This window comes from Gouania willdenowi, chromosome 10 (assembly GCF_900634775.1).
Source record: "Gouania willdenowi chromosome 10, fGouWil2.1, whole genome shotgun sequence".
In the NCBI taxonomy this organism is placed as follows: Eukaryota; Metazoa; Chordata; class Actinopteri; order Blenniiformes; family Gobiesocidae; genus Gouania; species Gouania willdenowi.
The window spans coordinates 7,264,896-7,285,464 of record NC_041053.1 but is presented as its reverse complement, the minus strand read 5'-3'; the positions used below and the strand labels follow the sequence as shown (position 1 = coordinate 7,285,464).

The 20,569-nt window shown below is 40.9% G+C and overlaps 1 protein-coding gene across 1 annotated transcript in view; it reads right to left on the bottom strand.

The window, feature by feature from the left end:
- Positions 1–20,255, bottom strand: part of sesn4 (sestrin 4) — a 28,436-nt gene extending 8,181 nt beyond the window's left edge. Inside the window, exons 1-3 of the mRNA XM_028458774.1 lie at positions 20,032–20,255; positions 352–546; positions 74–256 (exon numbers count right to left, since the gene is read on the bottom strand). Coding sequence (XP_028314575.1) covers positions 74–256; positions 352–546; positions 20,032–20,091 — 438 coding nt within the window. The 5' untranslated portion in view covers positions 20,092–20,255. The remainder of the gene's footprint in view (positions 1–73; positions 257–351; positions 547–20,031) is intronic.
- Positions 20,256–20,569: the final 314 nt, after the last annotated feature.

The following is a 20,569-nucleotide window of genomic DNA, read 5'->3' as shown; positions in this document are numbered from 1 at the left end:
CAGAAACATAGGAATTTAGACCCAGAAGCAGTATGTAGACAGACTCGTTGCAGAATCCTCCTCCATGTTGTACCTGGATGTGTGAGCAGGCTGTGAGCCACGGCTGGTGGGCCAGCACTTTGTTTATGTGGTCCAGGAGGCGAAGGCGAGGGGGTGCCGCCTCCAGGCCCTGTAACCACAGAGGATCCCCCCCAACCCTCAGAAACTGAGCAGAGTGCAAGTAAACCAGGTCATGGCAGTGATGCTGTGCTGCAGCCTGCAGGAAACAGACCGAAGAACAAAAAGCCCAGATGATGTCATGTCAACCTATTGTTGTGTTGTGTGTGCGTGTACATGTTGCTGGACACTCACCATGATGGCAATATAATGTCTGTATGGCAGCGGCAGGGGTCCATCCATGTGCAGGATGTAGTGCTGTGTGCGCAGGAAGCTCTCCAAGTATTGAGGGTGTAACGCCATCTGCTGGGACACGGCGTCCAGGCCCCCCCTGCTGACCAGAGCCTTTGTGAGGAGCAGTGACACTCGGTCCTTCTCACTGTTCATCGCCTGCATGCACCAAAAGAAAGAGGAAGGAAAAGGGTTTTATTGTGGCACTTAAAAAGAAAAACAATCAGAGCCAAGCACCAAATCTCCACTTTGCCAGATATTGGCAGTGATCCTGACCATGGTACCATGATCATTCACGCTTTAAGGGCCTATATCACGAAGCTAGATAATTATATTCCGGATTTATCTGAGTTAGCAGGCTTCACTTAAGCAAACATTCCCCGTCAGACAGAAGCTGTACTACAAATCTCGATATCAACTTGCTAAGTTAAGCGAGGCGATTTCAGCCCTGCTGCATGTGTGCTCTTCTGACAGGGTGGAGATTACCGAGTCAGACCAATCACAATCACAGATAATCTGTAGAGCAATTTACGCCACAATTGAGGAATAAAAAATAATAAAAATAAGAAGAATTAAAATCCATAACTGAGACCAAAAACAACACTATCTTATCTGTGGCTCTGATGATGCGTTTATACAGCTCAGCCTACATCATAAGGTGAAATATATTTATATTTCATATTTTCATGTCTTACAGGACTGAGGCTCTCAGCGTCACCACAGAATACATTAATTAATTGATCAATTATCGGTCTGAAAGAGTCTGATGTGCAGGTTTTATCAGCTGACTAATGTATTTCAGTCCATCAGATAAAAATGTATATGTTTTTTCAGATTCAGAATACTTAATTTATCCCTGATTGGCCATTCAGTTACATCCCCAAGAAACATGAAAAGACAATCACATATAACATGGGAGTACAGGAGCGGGGGAACTGTGGGTCGCCACAAAGGCACCGCCCCATATCTTAGATGAGAAGTGGAAAACATGAGGTAAAAAGGCAGTTGTGGGATTAGGAAAAAAACTGCTCGGCACACACAGAAGCACCAAAAAACACAATTGCAACAAAATTTAAAGACATAGCAGATCCGATTCAGAAACAAAGTTCCCAGGTGACAGCGGTGAAATGACTGGCAGCCGTCCCAAAACAACTGCTAGCGTAATCTGGACTTAGTAGTAAGTCAGAAAACTGCCGGCTCCAATCAGCAGCATACCTGCGATCATATTTCCAATCATGTAGACGTCTTCCACGTCCTCAATGGACAGGATAGACAGACACACAATCCTCTACTTGTTCCAGGAGTCCATCGTGTATCCCACCGCAATCGTTTCGTCGGGACAGGCGGGCTCACCTCTGCCCATTCTTTTTGTCAAAAAAATGTGGTCGGGGGCGGTGTTTAGCTCAGTGGGTAGAGCGCCCGCCCCATGTACAGAGGCTATAGCTCCTCACCTGCAGCGGGTCCAGGTTCGATTCCCGGCCTGGGACCCTTTCCTGCGTGTCATTCCCTGCTCTCTCTGACCCCCTTTCCTGTCAAGCAACTGTCATATAAAGGCCACTAGAGCCAAAAAAATCTTTAAAAAAAAAAAAAAAGTGGTCGATTGCACTGAAAGACCAGCTGATTCTTACCCGGGGTTTCCACTGGATACGTCTCCGCTGCACCACGGCACCGATCCGGTATTTCACCGCTGTCCGCCGTCCGGTAATTCACACCGGTTGCGTTTTGAGTGCGGTGCTCTCCGGTTGAACGACTGTGACGTCACGAGACAGATCAGTTCTCACGATATTTATATAATTGCGTGAGAACGCGGTTAAATGTATGTGTTATAAACGCAACAATAAACAGATAAACAGATCAATGTTCCTAACGAAGGAGAACAAGAAGGTTGGACTCTGGATTTGTCATAGACACATTTTTTATCAACAGCCAACAGAAAAGAGATAAAACTGCACCAGTAAAACATGAACTAAATCAAAGTTGCTGCAGTGTAGTTACAGTATGAGAGGAATCAATATAGTGGATGTGAATTTGTTTTTACACATTATGTCGTTTTGGTGATGTATTTACTTGAAATATAATCTGAAGTGTTTTATTTTGAAAAGTAACCCGATATTTTATTGCGGAGTACGTGCTTAATTTCCTGTTTAGCTTCATTTGCTCTGTGCTGATTGATGCGTCGTGCTCCGGTGTCCGCCAGAAATAGAAGCCCTGCGTATATCTGGTGCAGGGCACCGGACTACCGCATCTGGGAAGGAGCTGACACGCACCGCAGCGGACCTGGTGGAAATTAACACATAGAATAAAATGGAAACCTATCAGCTCCGGTGACGTTCCGCAGCGGAGCCGCATCCAGTGGAAATTGGGGGTTACCCTTCCTTAGGGAGGGCTGATGATGGTAACAATCATGCAATAAAATACATTTATTTATTTAATTGCAATAACAAAAAAAAAAAGAAAGACCAGCTAATCAATTCCATAATTTCGGTTTTTGGATAGAGATTTAGGGAGAGGCTCCTATTAGATTCTGACAAAAAAACAGTACAAGACAATATGTTTCTTGTAGGATGCCATTGGTAAGTGAAAGGATTGCATTGATGTCTAAATATTTTCTCTCCTATCAGAGTCATATCAGATCCACACAGCGAAGTGTTCACAATGATCCTCCTTTTATTGGACAGGTCGTTTTCTAAGAGAACTGATTAGTCAGGAAGCGAGACTTAAATACTGGCTGAGATCCTATCCAGAACAAAACCTGGTCCCGACCAGGTTAGTCATTCAGCCTAAGATACCATGGTGATTTAGCTCCGTAAGACATTAGCCAGCTTTGTAGGACAGCACACACCAACTAAATCCTTGAAGTTAGCGTCAGGATTCTCGCTAGCGCTGTTGAGCGTAGGAGCCCCCGATGTTGTAATTTTTCTTCCCTACGGAGTGATGACGCCCTCTACATTCAGTTTTCAGCAACGTAGGTGGGGTTTTTTGTTGTTGTTTTTCCTGCTTTAATCTGTACTATTGTAATAATTGTTGCTCTCTTGGACACAAAAAGGGACTTCCAGGTGTGCACGGGTTGTTTATACCCTGTTGTTAATCTGAATAACCCAGAAACGCATACACCAACCGCATTGTCTATTTAATACAGGCGATTTGCTCAGATGCTTCCGTCGTCACCTGAGGACCCCTGCAGCCACTAAGCTGCCCCCGATGCTGCCTGTGTGCACCATCCAATATAAACAGTGTAGCATCAACTACTGTAGATATAGCGCATTAAAACTCACAACGAATCATTCTATATGCACACACCTGGATGTGAACACTGTAGAGTGTGATTAAAGCTCTACTGTGTGTGCATGTTCCAATATTACTGCAGGTCCCATATAATACCTCATTTAAATTTGAATTTAGTGGACGACCCAAACCAAGGATAAGTAACTACATTCATCACCACCAATAGACCTATGCCACATAACCTAACAGGTCACGTGATGTACGGCTCTCTGCCATGTTGGAAGAACAAGCCACCACAGGAAACGTATTGAAACCATTGACTGTATATAGCGAAGCAGAGAGCCCACAGTGATGGTAAACTTTTGCGCTGTGTTTGGATGTTCTAACATGGCTGGGACTGGAGTACACAAGTCTTTCTTCAAGATACCAGCTGTGATAACCACCCAAAGGGAAAAACTGAGGCACTAGCTGCCCTGTGCAGTGCTGACCTGAAAACAACAAGCCTGTACCAGTACAGGATCTGCTGATTACATGAGTGGTGTAGCAAAGGTGTGACTGATTGCCTGTATTAAATAAGCCTGTTCATTGTAACCATGTTGTTTATTACCTTGATGGAGGTCCTTTGACTGAAAACTTGGAAATGTAATTTATTTATTTGCATTGATCCAAGTGTGCAGATCTAATTTTCACAGAAATTTAGGTCATCAATAAAATGGCTCAGACTCTGTAAAAACAGCATTGCACACTCATATTACAGATGAATTATGTCTACTTACCTTAGATTTAATCACATGGAGTCCATTATGAATAAAAGCAGCTACTTCCAAACTGGTTGTAAGCTTCCAGTCCCTTGAAACTTTTCAAGTGGTCCATTGTGTATGAGCTAGATGCAAAGACGAGGTAGTTCACAATGTTAAGATAAGTCAATCCTGGGGAATAAGAGACATCTTCATTCTATTTGTCAACAGGAACTTTGTAGGGGTCATTATCGGCGATCAGACCCAGTTTCTCCTTTTACCGACTTCTCTCAGCTTCTGGTAGAGTGGCAACATAATCCGTGGCCTCCGACATATTGAGGCCAAATGGAGACAACCTTTGACAATCGTTTAGCACATGGGCTGCTTTCAATAAGTCAAAAAATAAAACTCAAGGAAACGCACCCACGCAGGTGCATCCGTATAGGGCGCTAGGTCAATGTGCCGTGACGTCAGTCGCAAGGGTCTATTCTACAAACAAAAAAAAAACTTTAGCTTTACTTCAATAAAACGGGCCCTCAGAGAGTTATACATTTTTTAATTTTGGCGCTCGCTCACACCACATGATCCCCCTATGCTTTGAAAAATTCCCGATGAGAACCCTGAGTGAAATAATAGGAAATCTAGCTTTGTAGTATAAGCCCTAGAGGCTTGGAAGAAATTAATATCACCATTAATAATGAAACAATAGGTATATGGGCATCCATTTTATTTAAAAAAATTGCTATGAAATTCGCAATCCAGCTTCAATCTGAATGAAACTGGATGGGGTAGTTCAGGAACCAAATAGATATCACTGAGTCAAATTTCATAAAGATCAGTTAATTTCAAACTAAGATATGAATTTTTGAAATTTTGCCAATAAGTGAAAATAATATTTCCCTTTTTTCGGACTGCTCCAGAATCAGTATATTGATCCGGATCACCTGCAAAATTTTATGGAATCTTACATGGCATAAGGCCATCTTTGGTTTAAGTTTTCTCAAAATCCGTTAAGTGCTTTTAATGTAATTCTGCCATGAGACAAACAAATGACAAAAAAATAAAATAAACGCAGGTGAAAATATTACCTACTTGACGGAGATAAAAAAAAAAAAAAATCACAGGTTGTCAATGTGTTACTAGCCGAGAAGTTTAAAAACAGAAGTGGTTAAAAAAAATCCCTGAAGTTTTGGATAGAACTAAAATAAAAAGAGGATCTGATGATTCTGTCAATTTCGTTTCGGGCCAGTGAAGAATAACAACAAACTCTCTGAAGACCAATCACACAAAAATTAGATGATTGTATTGTGTTTTGCAAACCAATTTTGTACTTTAAAACACTTTAAAGCTGATTCTCAAAATATTAATGACTTAAGACAAACTCTTTAATCAGCTTCCAGCTCCAATAAACTACGGTATAATGTGAGTAGAGGTTTATCATCAGGCGTTCTGCAGCAGGGAAACCTACTTGACCGCAGACCTCCATGAACTGAGCCAGACCCTGAAGATTTAGAGAAGTGATCAAATCATCAACCACTTCCACTTGCAGAAGATCTGCCTTTAAAGGGGCAGTATCATGAAAAATTCACTTTATAATGGTTTTGCTACAGTGATATACATCCATTTAGCCTCATTCAGAGGGCCAAAGTTGAAAAAGTTTGCAGTGGGAGCACTCACTATCAGTTCCTCTTTTAGCAGCCGTTATACCGCCTTGTATTGCATTTGACATGATCTGGCGTGTTTGTGACCCAATGCAATGCAGCAGTTGAAGAAAACAAATGGTTAGCACCTTAAATGGACTATTGTGGTCTGAAGAGAAGAGGGTGACAGGTAAGGGACTTTGCAGCCCTGGTGAGTGTTTCAAACAGCTGAAACAGATGACTGACAGCTGCTGATGTGATAAACACACCGTGGTGCAGCGATTGTCTGACTCACAATCACAATAGCAGCTTAAATAGCCATGTGTTTTACTGTAATGTGCAGTTTTTTGGCTGAAAACAATAACAAGAGTGTGTGGATAGCAAAAGAAAATCGCTACGGGGATCAGCTGTGGTGGGAGTCTGCATCTACAGACACGCCCACTCATGCATATGCATGAAGGCCCAAAGACAGTTTTTAGGAGCGTCATGAAAGTGACTTTTCACAGGGCTAAAACTCCAGAAAACAGGTGAGTTTGAAAAAAATAAACCTCAAATACTATGTTGTTGGGGTTCTTAGAACAAACAGAATTGTGCAAAAAAATAGCATAAAACTGTATAGCATAATATTTTAACACTGAATGTTCAGTCCACTCGTTGAGGGACATGCAGAGAAGGACTTTTACATACATTTGACCGTAAATCATACATGAAAAACAAGCAACACAAGAACTATCTTTTGAGGCAAATAATAGATCTGGAGCCAAACCAGGCCGGCTGGTGATAAGGTTGAACTAGTGTGTGCATGGTGTGATGACAGGCCCAGACCGTGCATCGGAGCGGAGTCATGTTCCACAGAGGCAGCCATAGAGGAGCAGCAGTTGGATGCTGTGAGGGAAGGAAAATGCATTCCTCACATGATTCCCTCTCCAAATAAAACAAGCTAACAACCAAAGCTCTTCTGGGAGCTTCAAACACACAGAAAATGAATAAAGCATTTCTCTGTAGTTAGATCCTTTAATCAAGCAACAATATCTCTACAAACACAGCAAACATCAGGTGTCCAGCTTTGTAAAAACCATGTGAGGCAAATAAAAACAGATCATGTGACACAGCTGTTTTTCTTTTTAAATGACGATCTACACACTGATGAAGGAACAAATGTCAACAGTTCCGAGGCCTGACGAAGGGAAGCTCAGTAGCAGTAAAGAAAATGGATGAGACCAAACACACAAACATGGGAGTGACTATGGTGGAGAGCCTGAAGCCAAAAAAAACAGAGCCATGTGGAGAGGATAGCTGGCTGGCCTTCGAAGGCATAGCCATTTATCGGTTCCCTCTCTGCTGTACAAAGGCCTCTAGGAAAAGTTTTTTGGGATGTAGGCCATGGGCAACCAATCACTTCCCCTGCATGTGAAACTCGAGCGCTCAGCGCTGATCAAAACCAAATGCTTCAGTGAGCAAAACTTGGCAAAGACCTCCACTTTTAGTAGAACGGTCAGCGTTCAAGGATTATTACTGCCTTGACTAAAAGTAGACATTTACAGGAGAAAAATGGTTTCCATTAGGTTTGAGTAATTTGAGCAATCAGCAACATGTTTATGTGTGTGAGAGTTCATCACTCCCTGCAATAGATGAGGTTTCCTCTGGTCCTGCAGAGGTTCCACCTCTTTAAACTATAAAGAGCATTCAGCTCTTAAAAGATGTATTGACACAACTCACATTTAAGAAATCAATCTAATGGCATCTGACGAGCAGCAAGGTTCCTCCCAACAGTGATTCCTCTCCCTAAAAAGGCCACCACCAAGATCCTGATCCACCTCAGACCTGTGGCACTCACCTCTCTGCCTATGAAGGCCATGGAGAGGGTTATCAAAGATCACATCACCAAGGTAACCAACACTATGATGTACTAGTAACTAGTTATCCTACCCAGGGTTTTCGCCAGAGCTGTTGAGCATAGGGGCCCCCGACGTAGTAATTTTACTCCTCTACGGAGTGATGTCACCCTCTATGGTGCGTTCTCAGCAGCGTAGGGGGGGAATTTTCTGTTTTTTCCTTTTTTAATCAGTATCGTCGTAATAATTGTTGCACACTTGGACACAAAAGGGACTTCCAGGCGTGCACGTTTTAACTCTTTTTAATCTGAATAACCAAGTAACACACACATTGGCTGCACCATCTATTTATTACAGACAATCTGCTCAGATGCTTACTTACCTGAGGACCCCTGCCGCCACTTAGCTGCCCCTGATGCTGCCTGTCTGCATCCTCTGCTTAGTAACCATAGTTACCGTCCAATATAAACAGTGTGCTTCAACCAGAAGTAATGTGTAGTGACACATGAAGCTGCTCGTCATGTTTATAACTCACAACAGATCGTTATACTGTCAGTATTTATTAGTGGAGGACCTATACCAAGCATGAGTAACTAACTACATTCATCATCACCTTCACCAATTCAACAAATAACTTTTAAAGTAAGGCTGGACCAAAGATAAAACAAACAACTTTAGCTTCACTTTAGCTTTAAATTTGGCCCTCAGAGAGTTACACATTTCAAAATGTTCCACGCCAATGGCGCTCGCTTGCACGCCTATGCTGTGAAAAATTCCTGGTGAGAACCCTGTACCATGCAGCCACACAGCCTCTCTGAGAAGCTATCACCCGCTGTCATCTCACCTGTGGGTTACAGACTTCCTATCCTCCTCACCTCCACCAGCTCACCGCAGGGCTGTGTCCTCTCTCCACCCCTCTACTCTACATCCTTTACACAGAAGACTGCACATCTGTCCAGCCAGACTGTCATCTTGTGAAATTTGCTGACACCGTCCTCTTGTCCCTGCTATCCAGCTACGGACAACACCATGGCTCAGTGGTGTAGCAGCTCCTGCCTTTAGCTCATCAATATAAATAAAACTAAGGAGATGATGGAAACTTTCAAACCTAAGCAGAGACAGTTGGCTGAGGCTGTAAGCACCACAGGGAACCAAGTACTTGGGAAATAACTGATAAAATGTGCTCAATAGGGCTGGGCGATACGGACCAAAACTCATACCTAGATATTTTTTCTCAAAATGGCAATATACAATATTAATCTCGATATTTTCAGCTTGATAAAGTCTTACCAGAACGACAATTCTGAGTTAAATTTGCTAATTAAAAATGCCACACAGGCACATTTATTAACAAACAGCTGCACAATAGGTGCAACTTTTGTCTTTTTCTCCTAAGGGACAGCACGTGTGAGTGAGTTCTGTAGTGTGGCTGGTTTAGGGAAAGGTCTGGGTTAGGACACACTCAGTGATCATCTAACTGTGCTTTTCATGCTGTTCTGAGAAGTAACGAAAGCAGCAACTCCTAAAACTAGTAATTTAATACAAAAAAGGCTTTTAGAAAATATATCTCTGAAATATGTTAAAATTGTAAAAAAAGACACTGCTTGACATTACTCAATGAATAATATTAAATACTTGTATAATGTGGTTTGTACAGTGTGATTGTATGAATAAAAACAAGTAGATATATTGCGATATATATATATATATAGAGAAAAGTTAGTATATCATGAATCACGATATACTGCCCAGCCCTAGTGCTCAGGTTTTCCTCCGACACAGAGGAGATAATAAAGAATTGTCATCAGAGACATGACTTAATCACGAAGCAAAAATGCTTTGGAGTCAGCAAAAAAACATTCTGTTTTGCCTTCATTGAAAATGTAATGATTACATTCCATGGCGCTGCAGCAAAAAAACTGCCTGTTGGACATGGTGGCAGTCTGCTCTAAAATCATCAAGCAGCCCGTTTGTTGTCTCACTGCCCTTTGTGATCAACAGACAACAAAAACAGCAAAATGCAGGATTTTAAAGAACTCTTCACACACTCTGTGTCCTGAGTTTGAGTTCATCTATATCCACAGGGGCAGATTCACTAAAGGTTGTGTTCAAACCCCCAGATTCACTAAAGGTTTAGGGGTGTTCAAACATCACTCTACACGCTAATAAGCTGGACAAACCCTAGGGAATCAGGAGTGCGCGGCTGCTGCATGTCGCAATGCGCCCTCAATCCATTGAGAGTGTTTCCCTCTCATGAATATGTATAGTAGGCGAAGATCACAAGGCAAGCAAAAAATGGGACAAGGACATGCAAATAAATTAATGCAGGGGACGCAATGGAATTATTCAAAGCTGGACTTCATTGCTGCCCCTGTTTTTCCGTATAAATTTAGCACGGCCCACAACCAGGCGGTAACTGTCAAAGCTTTTTGCGCAATGACGACAGAAGTGATATTTGTGGGGAGATGGGGCAGGTGAGAGGAAAAGACGACCAAGAGATTGCATTTTCAGATCTCTAGTTAATATTTGGAATGAATGAATTCACAATTTTAAGAACGTGTTAAAACCTTTCCTGTTTCGTCTCCCCACCGTGGCTGGGGGGACACAAACACTCCCCATGGCCGGAGGCCGCTTCTCCTCCGGGGATCACTCCCGTACTCTTGTTAAAGATGGTACCGCGTAGGAAGAACAGGCAGTTTAGTTGTTGTAGAGCTGCACTTTATTATCTGGCTGCATTATAAACATAAGCTCACTACCTGTCCCAGTCGTCTATCGGACTATATATACTATCATAGGCACGCACACACATCTCTTCTCTGCGGGATGAATAAAGAATCTATCTATCTATCTATGCATCAATGTCTTTGCTGTAATTCATCTATTTTTTTTTATTAGTTTCCTCTACTAACACCTCCAATTCTGCTGCTTCAAAATATTTTTTTCACTTCCGCACACTCAGCTCTCCTTCACGCTCATTTAAATAGGGCGGTCTGCACCATTTCTGCACGTGCACTAATCATTGCTGCAATCTAGGGGAATTCCTCGCAGCAGGTGAAGAAAGTGCATCACCAAAGGATTTAGGGAAGCAACTGGTTTACCACCTTTTATTTCAGATCTTAGTGAATCCGCCCCTCAGAGGAGGAAGACAACCTTTGTCTCCAGGGCTGTCCAGCAGGGTTGGGGTAAATTATAACTGTAATTGCATGATTGGTAATTAATAATGACGTAATTATAATTGCAATCGTAATTGGAGAAATCTGTTGCTGTTATAATAATAATTGAATTGTAATTGAGTTCAGATAACTGACTTTGTAATTGGCATGAAAATTCTGTAAAAAAAAAAATTGTCATTTACAATTTCATTTAACGTGGGGAACAATGTTATAGTTCAATGGATTACACATATGTAGTTAACAATTATTAATATATGTTAAATAGTAAGTTTACCTGCTAGTTCCCTTGAGGATCATTTTGCCATTTAAAAAAATTTTTAATCTAGGGCTATACTGATGCAAAAAAGACTCAGATGCCCACAACAAAAACATTAAAACCTATATTTTCATTGATTAGGAAGCCTAACAAGGTAACCAAGAGATGAAAAAGAAATTAGATAATAGATAATATTCTTCAGTGTATTTTACAGCTGATTTAAGACATGGTTCAAAACTAACCCGTATCATTAGAGATGCTAACAAAAAGCTAACACAAGGGCTTATTTATTAGAGGCCTAGTAATTGTAATTGAAGTTTAGTAATTGAGAACATAATTAAAATTGACTTTCAGAGAAAAAATAATGACTAATTTTAATTGTAATTAGGAAAAAATGTTGGTCAACATAATCGCAATTGAGGTGTAAATGAACATGGATAATTGAAGACGTAATTGCAATTCAAAACTGTAATTGACCCCAACCCTGCTGTCCAGCTCCCTGACTTTAAACACAGAAAGCTAAATGCACTTTAAATACACAAACTTTAAAATTTTAGAAGTGTATTATTTCAAATATGAATAACTCATGAATTTTAAAATGAATGTTGTGCTTTTCCTCTGTTTTAGATTGTTCAATGGTATGGCTCGTTGGATGATGTATTTTAAACTGCCCCTTGGGTACAAATAAAGTGATTTGAATTGAATGAATATGTCTACATCTTCTTTATCAAAGAGAGAGACTCAATGGCATAGGCACAAGGATAAAACTAAGCGAGTGAGCAGGGAGTGTACCAACAGTAGGGCTGAACGATATATCGTTATCGTATCTATATCTAGATATGAACTTTCAAGATATGAATATCGAAAAAAGTAACGATATAGACGATATAGATTTCTCCTCTTCCCGCTCGCCCTGCATACAACTCTGGCAGTTACAACAAACATCACTTTAACGAGTGCCCTTGAATGCACCGCTAAGGCCAGCGCGCACACACGACAGAGACAGCGGATAAATTAAAAAGAAAGAAAGAAAGAAAAAGAGTGCGGGAGATAATGCGGCCGGTGGCAGTGCAGAATCTGATTTGGTGCCAAAACATAGATCATCCTCCATAATTTAGAGGTATTTTGGATTCAGAAAGGACGATGTTAACCAGAGTGAGGTGTTGTGCAGGTCGTGGTTCGGACGCTGGACAAGCGTTATAAAATACCATCCCGAACACATTATAATCAAGTGGCCATTCCGAAACTTTATAATGAGTGTAAAATGAATGTTGAATCCGTGCTCCATGATATTGATCATTTCGCCACAACCATGGACCTGCGGTCGAGCCGGACAACCGAACCTTACATTAGTTTAACGATCCATTTTGTTACTACAAACTTCGAACTCCAGACCCGCTGTCTGCAGACATCATTCTTCCCCGGGGAGCATACCGGGGATAATATAGCGGAGGAGATGAGAGGTGTGTTAGCAGACTGGAACTTGAAGGAGGACCAACAAGTTTGCGTAACGACTGATAACGCATCGAACATGATAAAGGCTTTGGAGGTGAATGGTTGGACGCGCCTTCAGTGCTTTGGACAAAGGCTACACCTGGCAATAGGTACGTTTTGCTATGTTTATTTTTATTTTTTAATTACTTTCAGACAGAAAGAGGTAGATGTGTGTGTGTGTGTGTGAGAGAGAGAGAGAGAGGAAACAATTTGCATTATTATGTGGTTATTTAGCTGTTGTAATATAATAATTAATTATTTTGTACATCTATTTGGCAAAGAATCTGTAGAAGTTGTGCTGCCTGTAACTACCTCTGTTCTGTTAGTAGCAAATGCATTTTCTGTATACAGTCATGTGATCTTTTGAAGAATATAAATGTTGTTGCACTTCAATGCACTTTCAATGTTCCACCAGCTGCTGCATTTGTTATTTATTGTTAAAGCAGAGCTGCAGTAAAATGTTTGATTTTTAATTTATTTTTTCATAATTTATCTTAATGTTGATGACTGGCAGTGAGTTCTTAAAAATAAAACTGCACTTTCCACATTTTTTTGTATCATGATGTTTTTATTTTTCTGAAAAATGCCTGGTTTTCATCGAACCCGTTGTCATATTATATCGTATCGATATCGAGATATCTGGCATGAAAATCGAGATATGAAATTTTGTCCATATCGTTCAGCCCTAACCAACAGTAGCCTGACCTAGTCTTGTCTGTCAATCTGTAAGCGAAATGGTGTGGAACGAAAGCACAGCAAGAAGGCGACTGTCAATCAAATATTGTGGCAGGTCTGTATTCACACTATTGTCCCTCCACAAACACAGGAGCTACTGATTAGCATGCTGAGCCACAGAAACCAGGTTCCTGCTCCATCAAGCACCAATACGCATTAACACACACGATATAGGAAAAAAACTAAGATTTTAGTCGCCAGCACGACCGAGAAATCACACACATCGTCCAATAAAGAGTCCATCCCATCTACGCCTGTAAAACTCGATGGGATTGGACGTGAGTCTGAACTGTGTGAGCATGTTCATGTCTTTTAAACTCTCTGCTCAGTTTGGGTTTCTGTACCAAACACCAGGTCTGCCTCTACTTTAGGAACACTCAACACAAACAACAACACAGCGAGTCCATTGGCTCTGAGAGTGGGTTTTTGGACCGGTTTGAGGTTGCCATTAGAGTGTGTGTGTGTGTGTGTGTGTGTGTGTGTGTGTGTGTGTGTGTGTGTGTGTGTGTGGAGGCGCTTGTTTTGTTGATTCAGCCAGTGCCGCTGCGTGAATCGTGCACATACTTGCAAATATACTTGTGACCTAAAGCAGTGGTCCCCAGCTTAGACACCATACGTAAATGCCTCATCGCCTGTGGAGGGGCGTGACCAAGCAGTGTCATCTTGTGTCGGGGTTAGCAGAGGGAGGGGTGCTGGTAAAAGGCACTTAGCAATCCTAAATCAGAATTATCCACTGAATTAATGGCCTTTTTTTTTTTAAATTGTCATATATAGCGATGAGACGGAATTCTTGGATCTACAAAAATGCATTTTTTTTAACACTTCAATACAAATTTTACTTGCTCTCTTTTGAAAGAACAAGGAAGGTCAGTATGGAAGCCCGTATGGATGGCTGCTCAGGCTTTCCGTAGATAATGCAACCTATGGAAAGCCGTTTGACGCGGGCTGCAAGATTATGGCCAAAATGATGATCATGATTATTTTGATTATTATTGTAATCACAATTATTTATCATGTTAAAGCTGATATCCGGAGTTTCTGATAAATCTATGTTAATGCGTCATTCTTTTGAAATGCGAAACAATACCTAACCAGTCTTTTACTATGATCTACTGCCAGTGGCTGTTCATATACATTAATGTATATAAGTCCCGTCTTCGTCCTATAGACCTCTATACAACTGAAAAAAAACGCTGTGATCGCCCTGCCAATAGGATTCGACTTCCTGTAGCGAATACTGTCAATCAAAGTGAATGAAGAATTGTGCAGTGTGCACGGAAACAAGGCCGTGCGTCATAACAGCAAACAGATATGAACCATAGACCTTTATCAATGCAACCTTGTTATGTTCCGCAATGCGCGTGCAGAAAAGTAGGGGTGTGGCTTCTGGTATATTGGAAAATCTAGATTTTCCAATATATGAACAGTTCACAGTGAAAAACTAAAGCTTTAAATAAAAATTATGCCAAAAAAATAAGAAATGAATCCAATAATTTTAAATGTACTAAGGGTTAACTGAATGAATACACTATTACAGAGTGAGTTCACAAAATGCAACTTATTGGAAACAATTACAGCTCACAGCTCTCATCAATAAACCAAATTACTCAAAGCTGCCGCTGACTAATGGTTGAGAAAGCCCTGATAGATTATGCAGCAGAGCCCACAATTTAAATGTAAATATTAACAATGATCAGGATGATTTAATCGTGGCAACCAAAATTGTGATCACAACTTTTGGATTTACAAGTGATATTTTGAGTTTCACTAGTACACTCAAAATATCATGAGCAGTAATAGTGAATGAGGCACACTTCAATGAATACATTTGCTTTAAACTTTGACACTGTAGGAAACTTTTCCAGTTCTGATTGGTTTTAGAGCATTTTTTTTTAATGTATCAATTGAAAACAAATCCTCATCATCTCTTGGTTCCTCTCATCACCAGCCAATAATACATGTTCATGTCAATAAATTGATCATATTAGTTAGCTTCATTTCTAATGTTCAATATACCTTTCCTATTGACCATATAATATAATTAACATAAGTACCATGTGGACACCGGAATCTTTCATTAAAACAATTGTCTTTATATTTAAACTAAAAATGTGAGGAAAACATTAATGGGGAAAAATTTCCTAATAAAAAACATTACTAAACTGGGATACGATCAGCAGCCCTGTGATGCAATAACGTGGGGTGACACACAGGCATTCACCACGCCTGTGTGTCACTATGCTGCCTCTTGGTCTCCAGAAGTAAAAACACTTTCTGTGCAGGATCACACGTCAGGGAAAGTTACAGCTGTTGCTAAACAAGTCAAGGTAAAATTAGAGACACGCCTTTAAAAGCATCTCTGAACAGAGTCGAGAGAAGGGCACTGGCATATGGCGACCCCCAAAGTAAATGCACAAAACAACAGCAGGAACAGACTAAAATATACAAAATGTTTTTACATTACACAGTACTACAAACAAACAAAATGACTCACAACACAAACACACAATATGACTCCAAGGGCCTAAACTGCAAAGCTAGATTTCCAATTATCACGCAAACTTCTGGGATTTAATCAGTGTGTGCTGGACTATGAAGCTGGCTAACGTCTTATGGAGCTAAATCACCATGGTAACTTAGGCTGAAGTGTGAACATGTCACTGTGTGAATCTGATGTGACAGATTGACATGACGAGAGAGAATATTTAGACATTGATGCAATTCTTTCATTTACCGATGACATCCTATAGGAAATAGAGATTTTTATCTGATGGACTGATGAAATAAAATAAGTCATCTGAGCATCAGAGCCAGAGACAAGGTGATCAGAGTGTCTGATTATTCTTACTAATTTAAGTATTAACACTCATCAATTCCTGCATTCATGCCCTGCTGCTTTTACTGCAGCAACAGTGTTGTTTTTGGTCTAAATTATTGATTTTAATTCTTCATAAGTTTAAAGAATTATCCCTCAATTGTGACAGAAATTGCTGTCCACAGTTTCTCTGTGATTGTGATTGGTCTGACGCTGTAATCTCCTCCCCTGACGCAAGAACCAGGCTGGAATCACCCCGCTTAACTTAGCGAGTTGTAATCAAGATTCGTAGGACAGCTTCTGTCTGACAGACAATGTTTGGTTGGATGAAACCTGGTAACGGAGATAAACCATGGATATAATTATCTAGCTTTGTAATATAGGCCCCAGAAGACATTAATTTTACTGGAAAAATACACAAAAGGAAAACAGAAATGCACATGATAAAAACATACACAGAATAACGAGAAAAAACACACACAAATCACTAAAATCCATTTGTTCTTTCCTGTATTAATGCTTTGATTGGTCATCATTTTGAATGCTGACATGAATGATAATGTGGCCCCTCAATCAAACAAAAACATTTTTGTGGCCCCTGCCCTGATAAAAGTTGCCCAAAACAAAAACACACAAATACTACTAGATATTAAAATCCACCTTTGGTTATTTCAAATACACTTTAGCTAAAGTTGCTTAAAACAGCGACCGTACTTTAGTGTAGCGTGACCACAAACGGAGGTGTTGGGATATGTCGTCACAGAGGAAATTATTGAGTGTGATTTCAAAAGCACGTCTGGCCAAAAATGACGGGAACAAGCAAAATTAAACAGGAACTAAATCTGAGCGTTTTATCATCACTAAATCATTTAACTCTTAGCTTTCAGTGCTAACCTTCAGAGAGTGTGTTTGCATTTAAAAGTTAAATCCAGTGAGCAGTTAGAAAAGTCAGGATCCTAAATGATTTAAAGAAAAAGCCTAACCTAATCACATATGGTGCATTCACTGACTGCTACAGCTCGCCACACTTCTACACTGCTTTGTCTTTATCTTCTGAAAACAAGCCTCAGATAATGAACATAGCAATACTTTTGACAAGGCCGTATGCTTCTTAGAGTCTGCCCACACAAAAACAACTTGCATGATATGAGGGGGGGGAAAAACTCAACAAGCATGTGTGGGTGGAATATTAAAGCACACAGCATCCTTTAGATGTTGGTGTCACATACATTCAATCTGCAAACACACAGAATACCTTGGACCACCCAAACAAACCTAAAAATAAATCAAGAGACAGAAAACTAAATCAAAATAATAATAATACACATACTGTATGTCATTTTTACTCGGTGCCCAATGGCATTAATCAGACATAGGCAACTGGCAGCCAGGAGGCCACGTGTGGTGCTCAGTCAAATTTTTTTGAGGCCCCAAAGCAAATCCCCAAAAATTATAATTAAAACATAAAATGACAACAAGATGGACACAGCAACCACTTAAACAAACACAATGACTACAGTGTTACAGCTCCAAAGACACAAACAGTTAACAAAATGACAGAAAAATACAGAAAACAACTAAAAATACAGACAGTGACCCCAGAAACTCACTAATCGACAACAAAAATGCAGAAAATGACAGAAAAATACACAAAATTAAAACAAGAACACATAAAATAACAGAAACAGACACAATGACCCCTAAAACACACAAAATGACTAAAAACTGACAAAACATCAAAACCAAAGACAGAAAAAAACAGATAAAACCCTGTTCCCCCCTGTATTAACATCCGATTGGAAATGCTGACATGAAATAAATGTTGATCATGTGGCCCTCAGATCAGATACAATCACATTTTTGTGGCCCCCGCAGTGATACAGTTGCCTATCCCAGGCATAAATCATCCAGAACTCCTATTTCGAGGACTCACAGGTGGAAAGGATTTGCATTTAAAAAAAAATCTCCCTTCCCAACATCGGAGAGGTCATTTGTTTATTGATTAGAGAGGAGCAAGAGACCAGGATGAAATGAAAAACAGAGGTGACGTCACTGAGGGGAGGAAAGGTAAAGGAAGACAAAGACAGGCTTTGATAGCCATCCGACAAACAAAACAGGATCACTGTAGAGGTGAGAGTGAGAAGGGGAAAATAAGACACAAATGACGTGGAAACACGCAGAGAAATGAATCCCAGCAGTGCTCCAAGGGTGAATGTGTCAGCTGAAGATGAGGTGTGCACTTGTGTTTTGGTGGGGCTGCAGGAGGGGGCCACTGCAGATATAGGACACAGACATTCAATCTGCATACCGATTGAGTCTGGTGGGGGTCTGTGCTTATCATGCGGGGATGTCATGGTGGCAATAACTCTCCCCCCACCACCATGAACACCTGAAAAACAAGCACGCTGTGGATGATTTTTGGCTCTGCAACATGAACAAAAGGAAGGGTGCAAAACAAACCAGCTGCAGCTCAGAGAGTTTTGGAGAGAACAGACGAAGGAGGGGGGGAGAGAAAAGAGTTACACACATACAACACAACCAAGACAAACAAACCACTCACTGAGCTGCAGGATGTGGAAGAGGGCAGAAAACAGCAGCTCACATACCACTTATTTACCCTGACAGAGAGCATGATGGGCAGCTAGAGCAGGCAGAAAGGACTGACTGTGTTCATTACTCACTTAAATAAAGGCTCAGAAATATATGTTGGTTAAACTGCCATGTTTGATGTTGTGATACAGTCCAAGTGTGTGTTCCCCGTGTAGTAAAGCTAATGTACGTGGGATGTGTGATTGTGGGCCTGAAGAAAGAGCATTTGCTCACATTCCTGCCTGCTGTTGTTCATTTTCTGGACTCTATTCTGCAGGGTGCACCTCTTTAAAATAAAAAAGGCTGCACTGGGCACAGCGCCCCCTTTCTGTTGCACAATGAAAAGCAGCATCACAGGAGAAAAACAACTTTGATTGGCAGTCCAATTCAGCCAACACAACAAAGCACAATAAAAATATAAATACTCCAAGAAGCACAGAGTAGATGGAGAACCTGGACTGATTCAACCACTATTCACCCTGACTTTGTCCCAACAGCCCCCCTGTGTGCTATTATGAGTTCATAAAAGCCGATGCATTACTTCACAGCCTGCAGACAGACTGACATGTTCCTCAGTGAAGTCACAGACACACTGCGGCAACAATAAGGCAATGTTTACTAGGAACATCAGCAAAACTCACACATTTAATGTCATTTAACACCTCAAAGACAAGCTTTTTACAACAAAGAAACACACACACACTTTGTCGAGCTAACGCTGGCTGCTACATTAACATGAAACTATAAGAGCTAACAAAGCTAACAGTTTTAAAATAACTTTTTACTATTCATTCTTCCCCCTCCTCCTCTTTTATTAAGTTTCCAATGTTTCCCAAATATTTATCGACGTTAATTTTGCTGACTTCTCATCCTTTTTCAGGTTTTATTTTCCTTTTTGTTTAGTAATTTATTTATTCATTTTAATTTAACAAATGTAAATGTTTTTCCGCTGCTCTTTTAGGTTTTGAATGGACCTGTACGGTACAGGTCGCGTTTTATTATACAGTGTGTGTGTGTGTGTGTGTGTGTGCGTGTGTGTGTGTGTGTGTGTGTGTGTGTGTTCATACACAGGTGAAACAAAGTAAAGTCAGAGCTGTAAATGAATGAGCTGTGAGCCGTTAGCTAGCTCCCCGTGCTGCTCCTACCTGTGTGTGTGCTCGCTGGTTTCTCAGGGGATACTCCATCCTATTCGTACAGATGATCATTTTCCAAAAACAGTGTGTTATTGCATGGACGCGGCTCAGTCCTGTGTAAGGGTCCAGGTGGTCGCTGAGCTGACAGAGCTGTCCGTGCTGAGAGCTCTGCGGACGGACAGCTGAGGAACTAAGCTTCCCTCAGCTCCAGTAACAGTGCAGCCAATCAGCGTTCAGGGGCGGGGCTCAATCAAAGCTCGGGGGGCGGGGCTTAATCATGCCAGGCAGACTAAGCAAGGCTGAAGGTTGCACTGATGGATTCGCACTAACAACCTCTGAGGCACCACCTGCCCCAATGATGTCTGTTCTCATTCTATTGGATCTAAGTGTTGCATTTGACAGTGTAGACCAGTGTTTAGAGAGAGAGAGAGAGAGAGAGAGAGAGGGGAAAATGAACAAATAAAGTGTCAGTCATGGCCCCACCCCAGGCGTGAGATCTCAAAATGATAAAAACTATAGAAATAAATCTATTAAGGAGCTAATCAGTGTT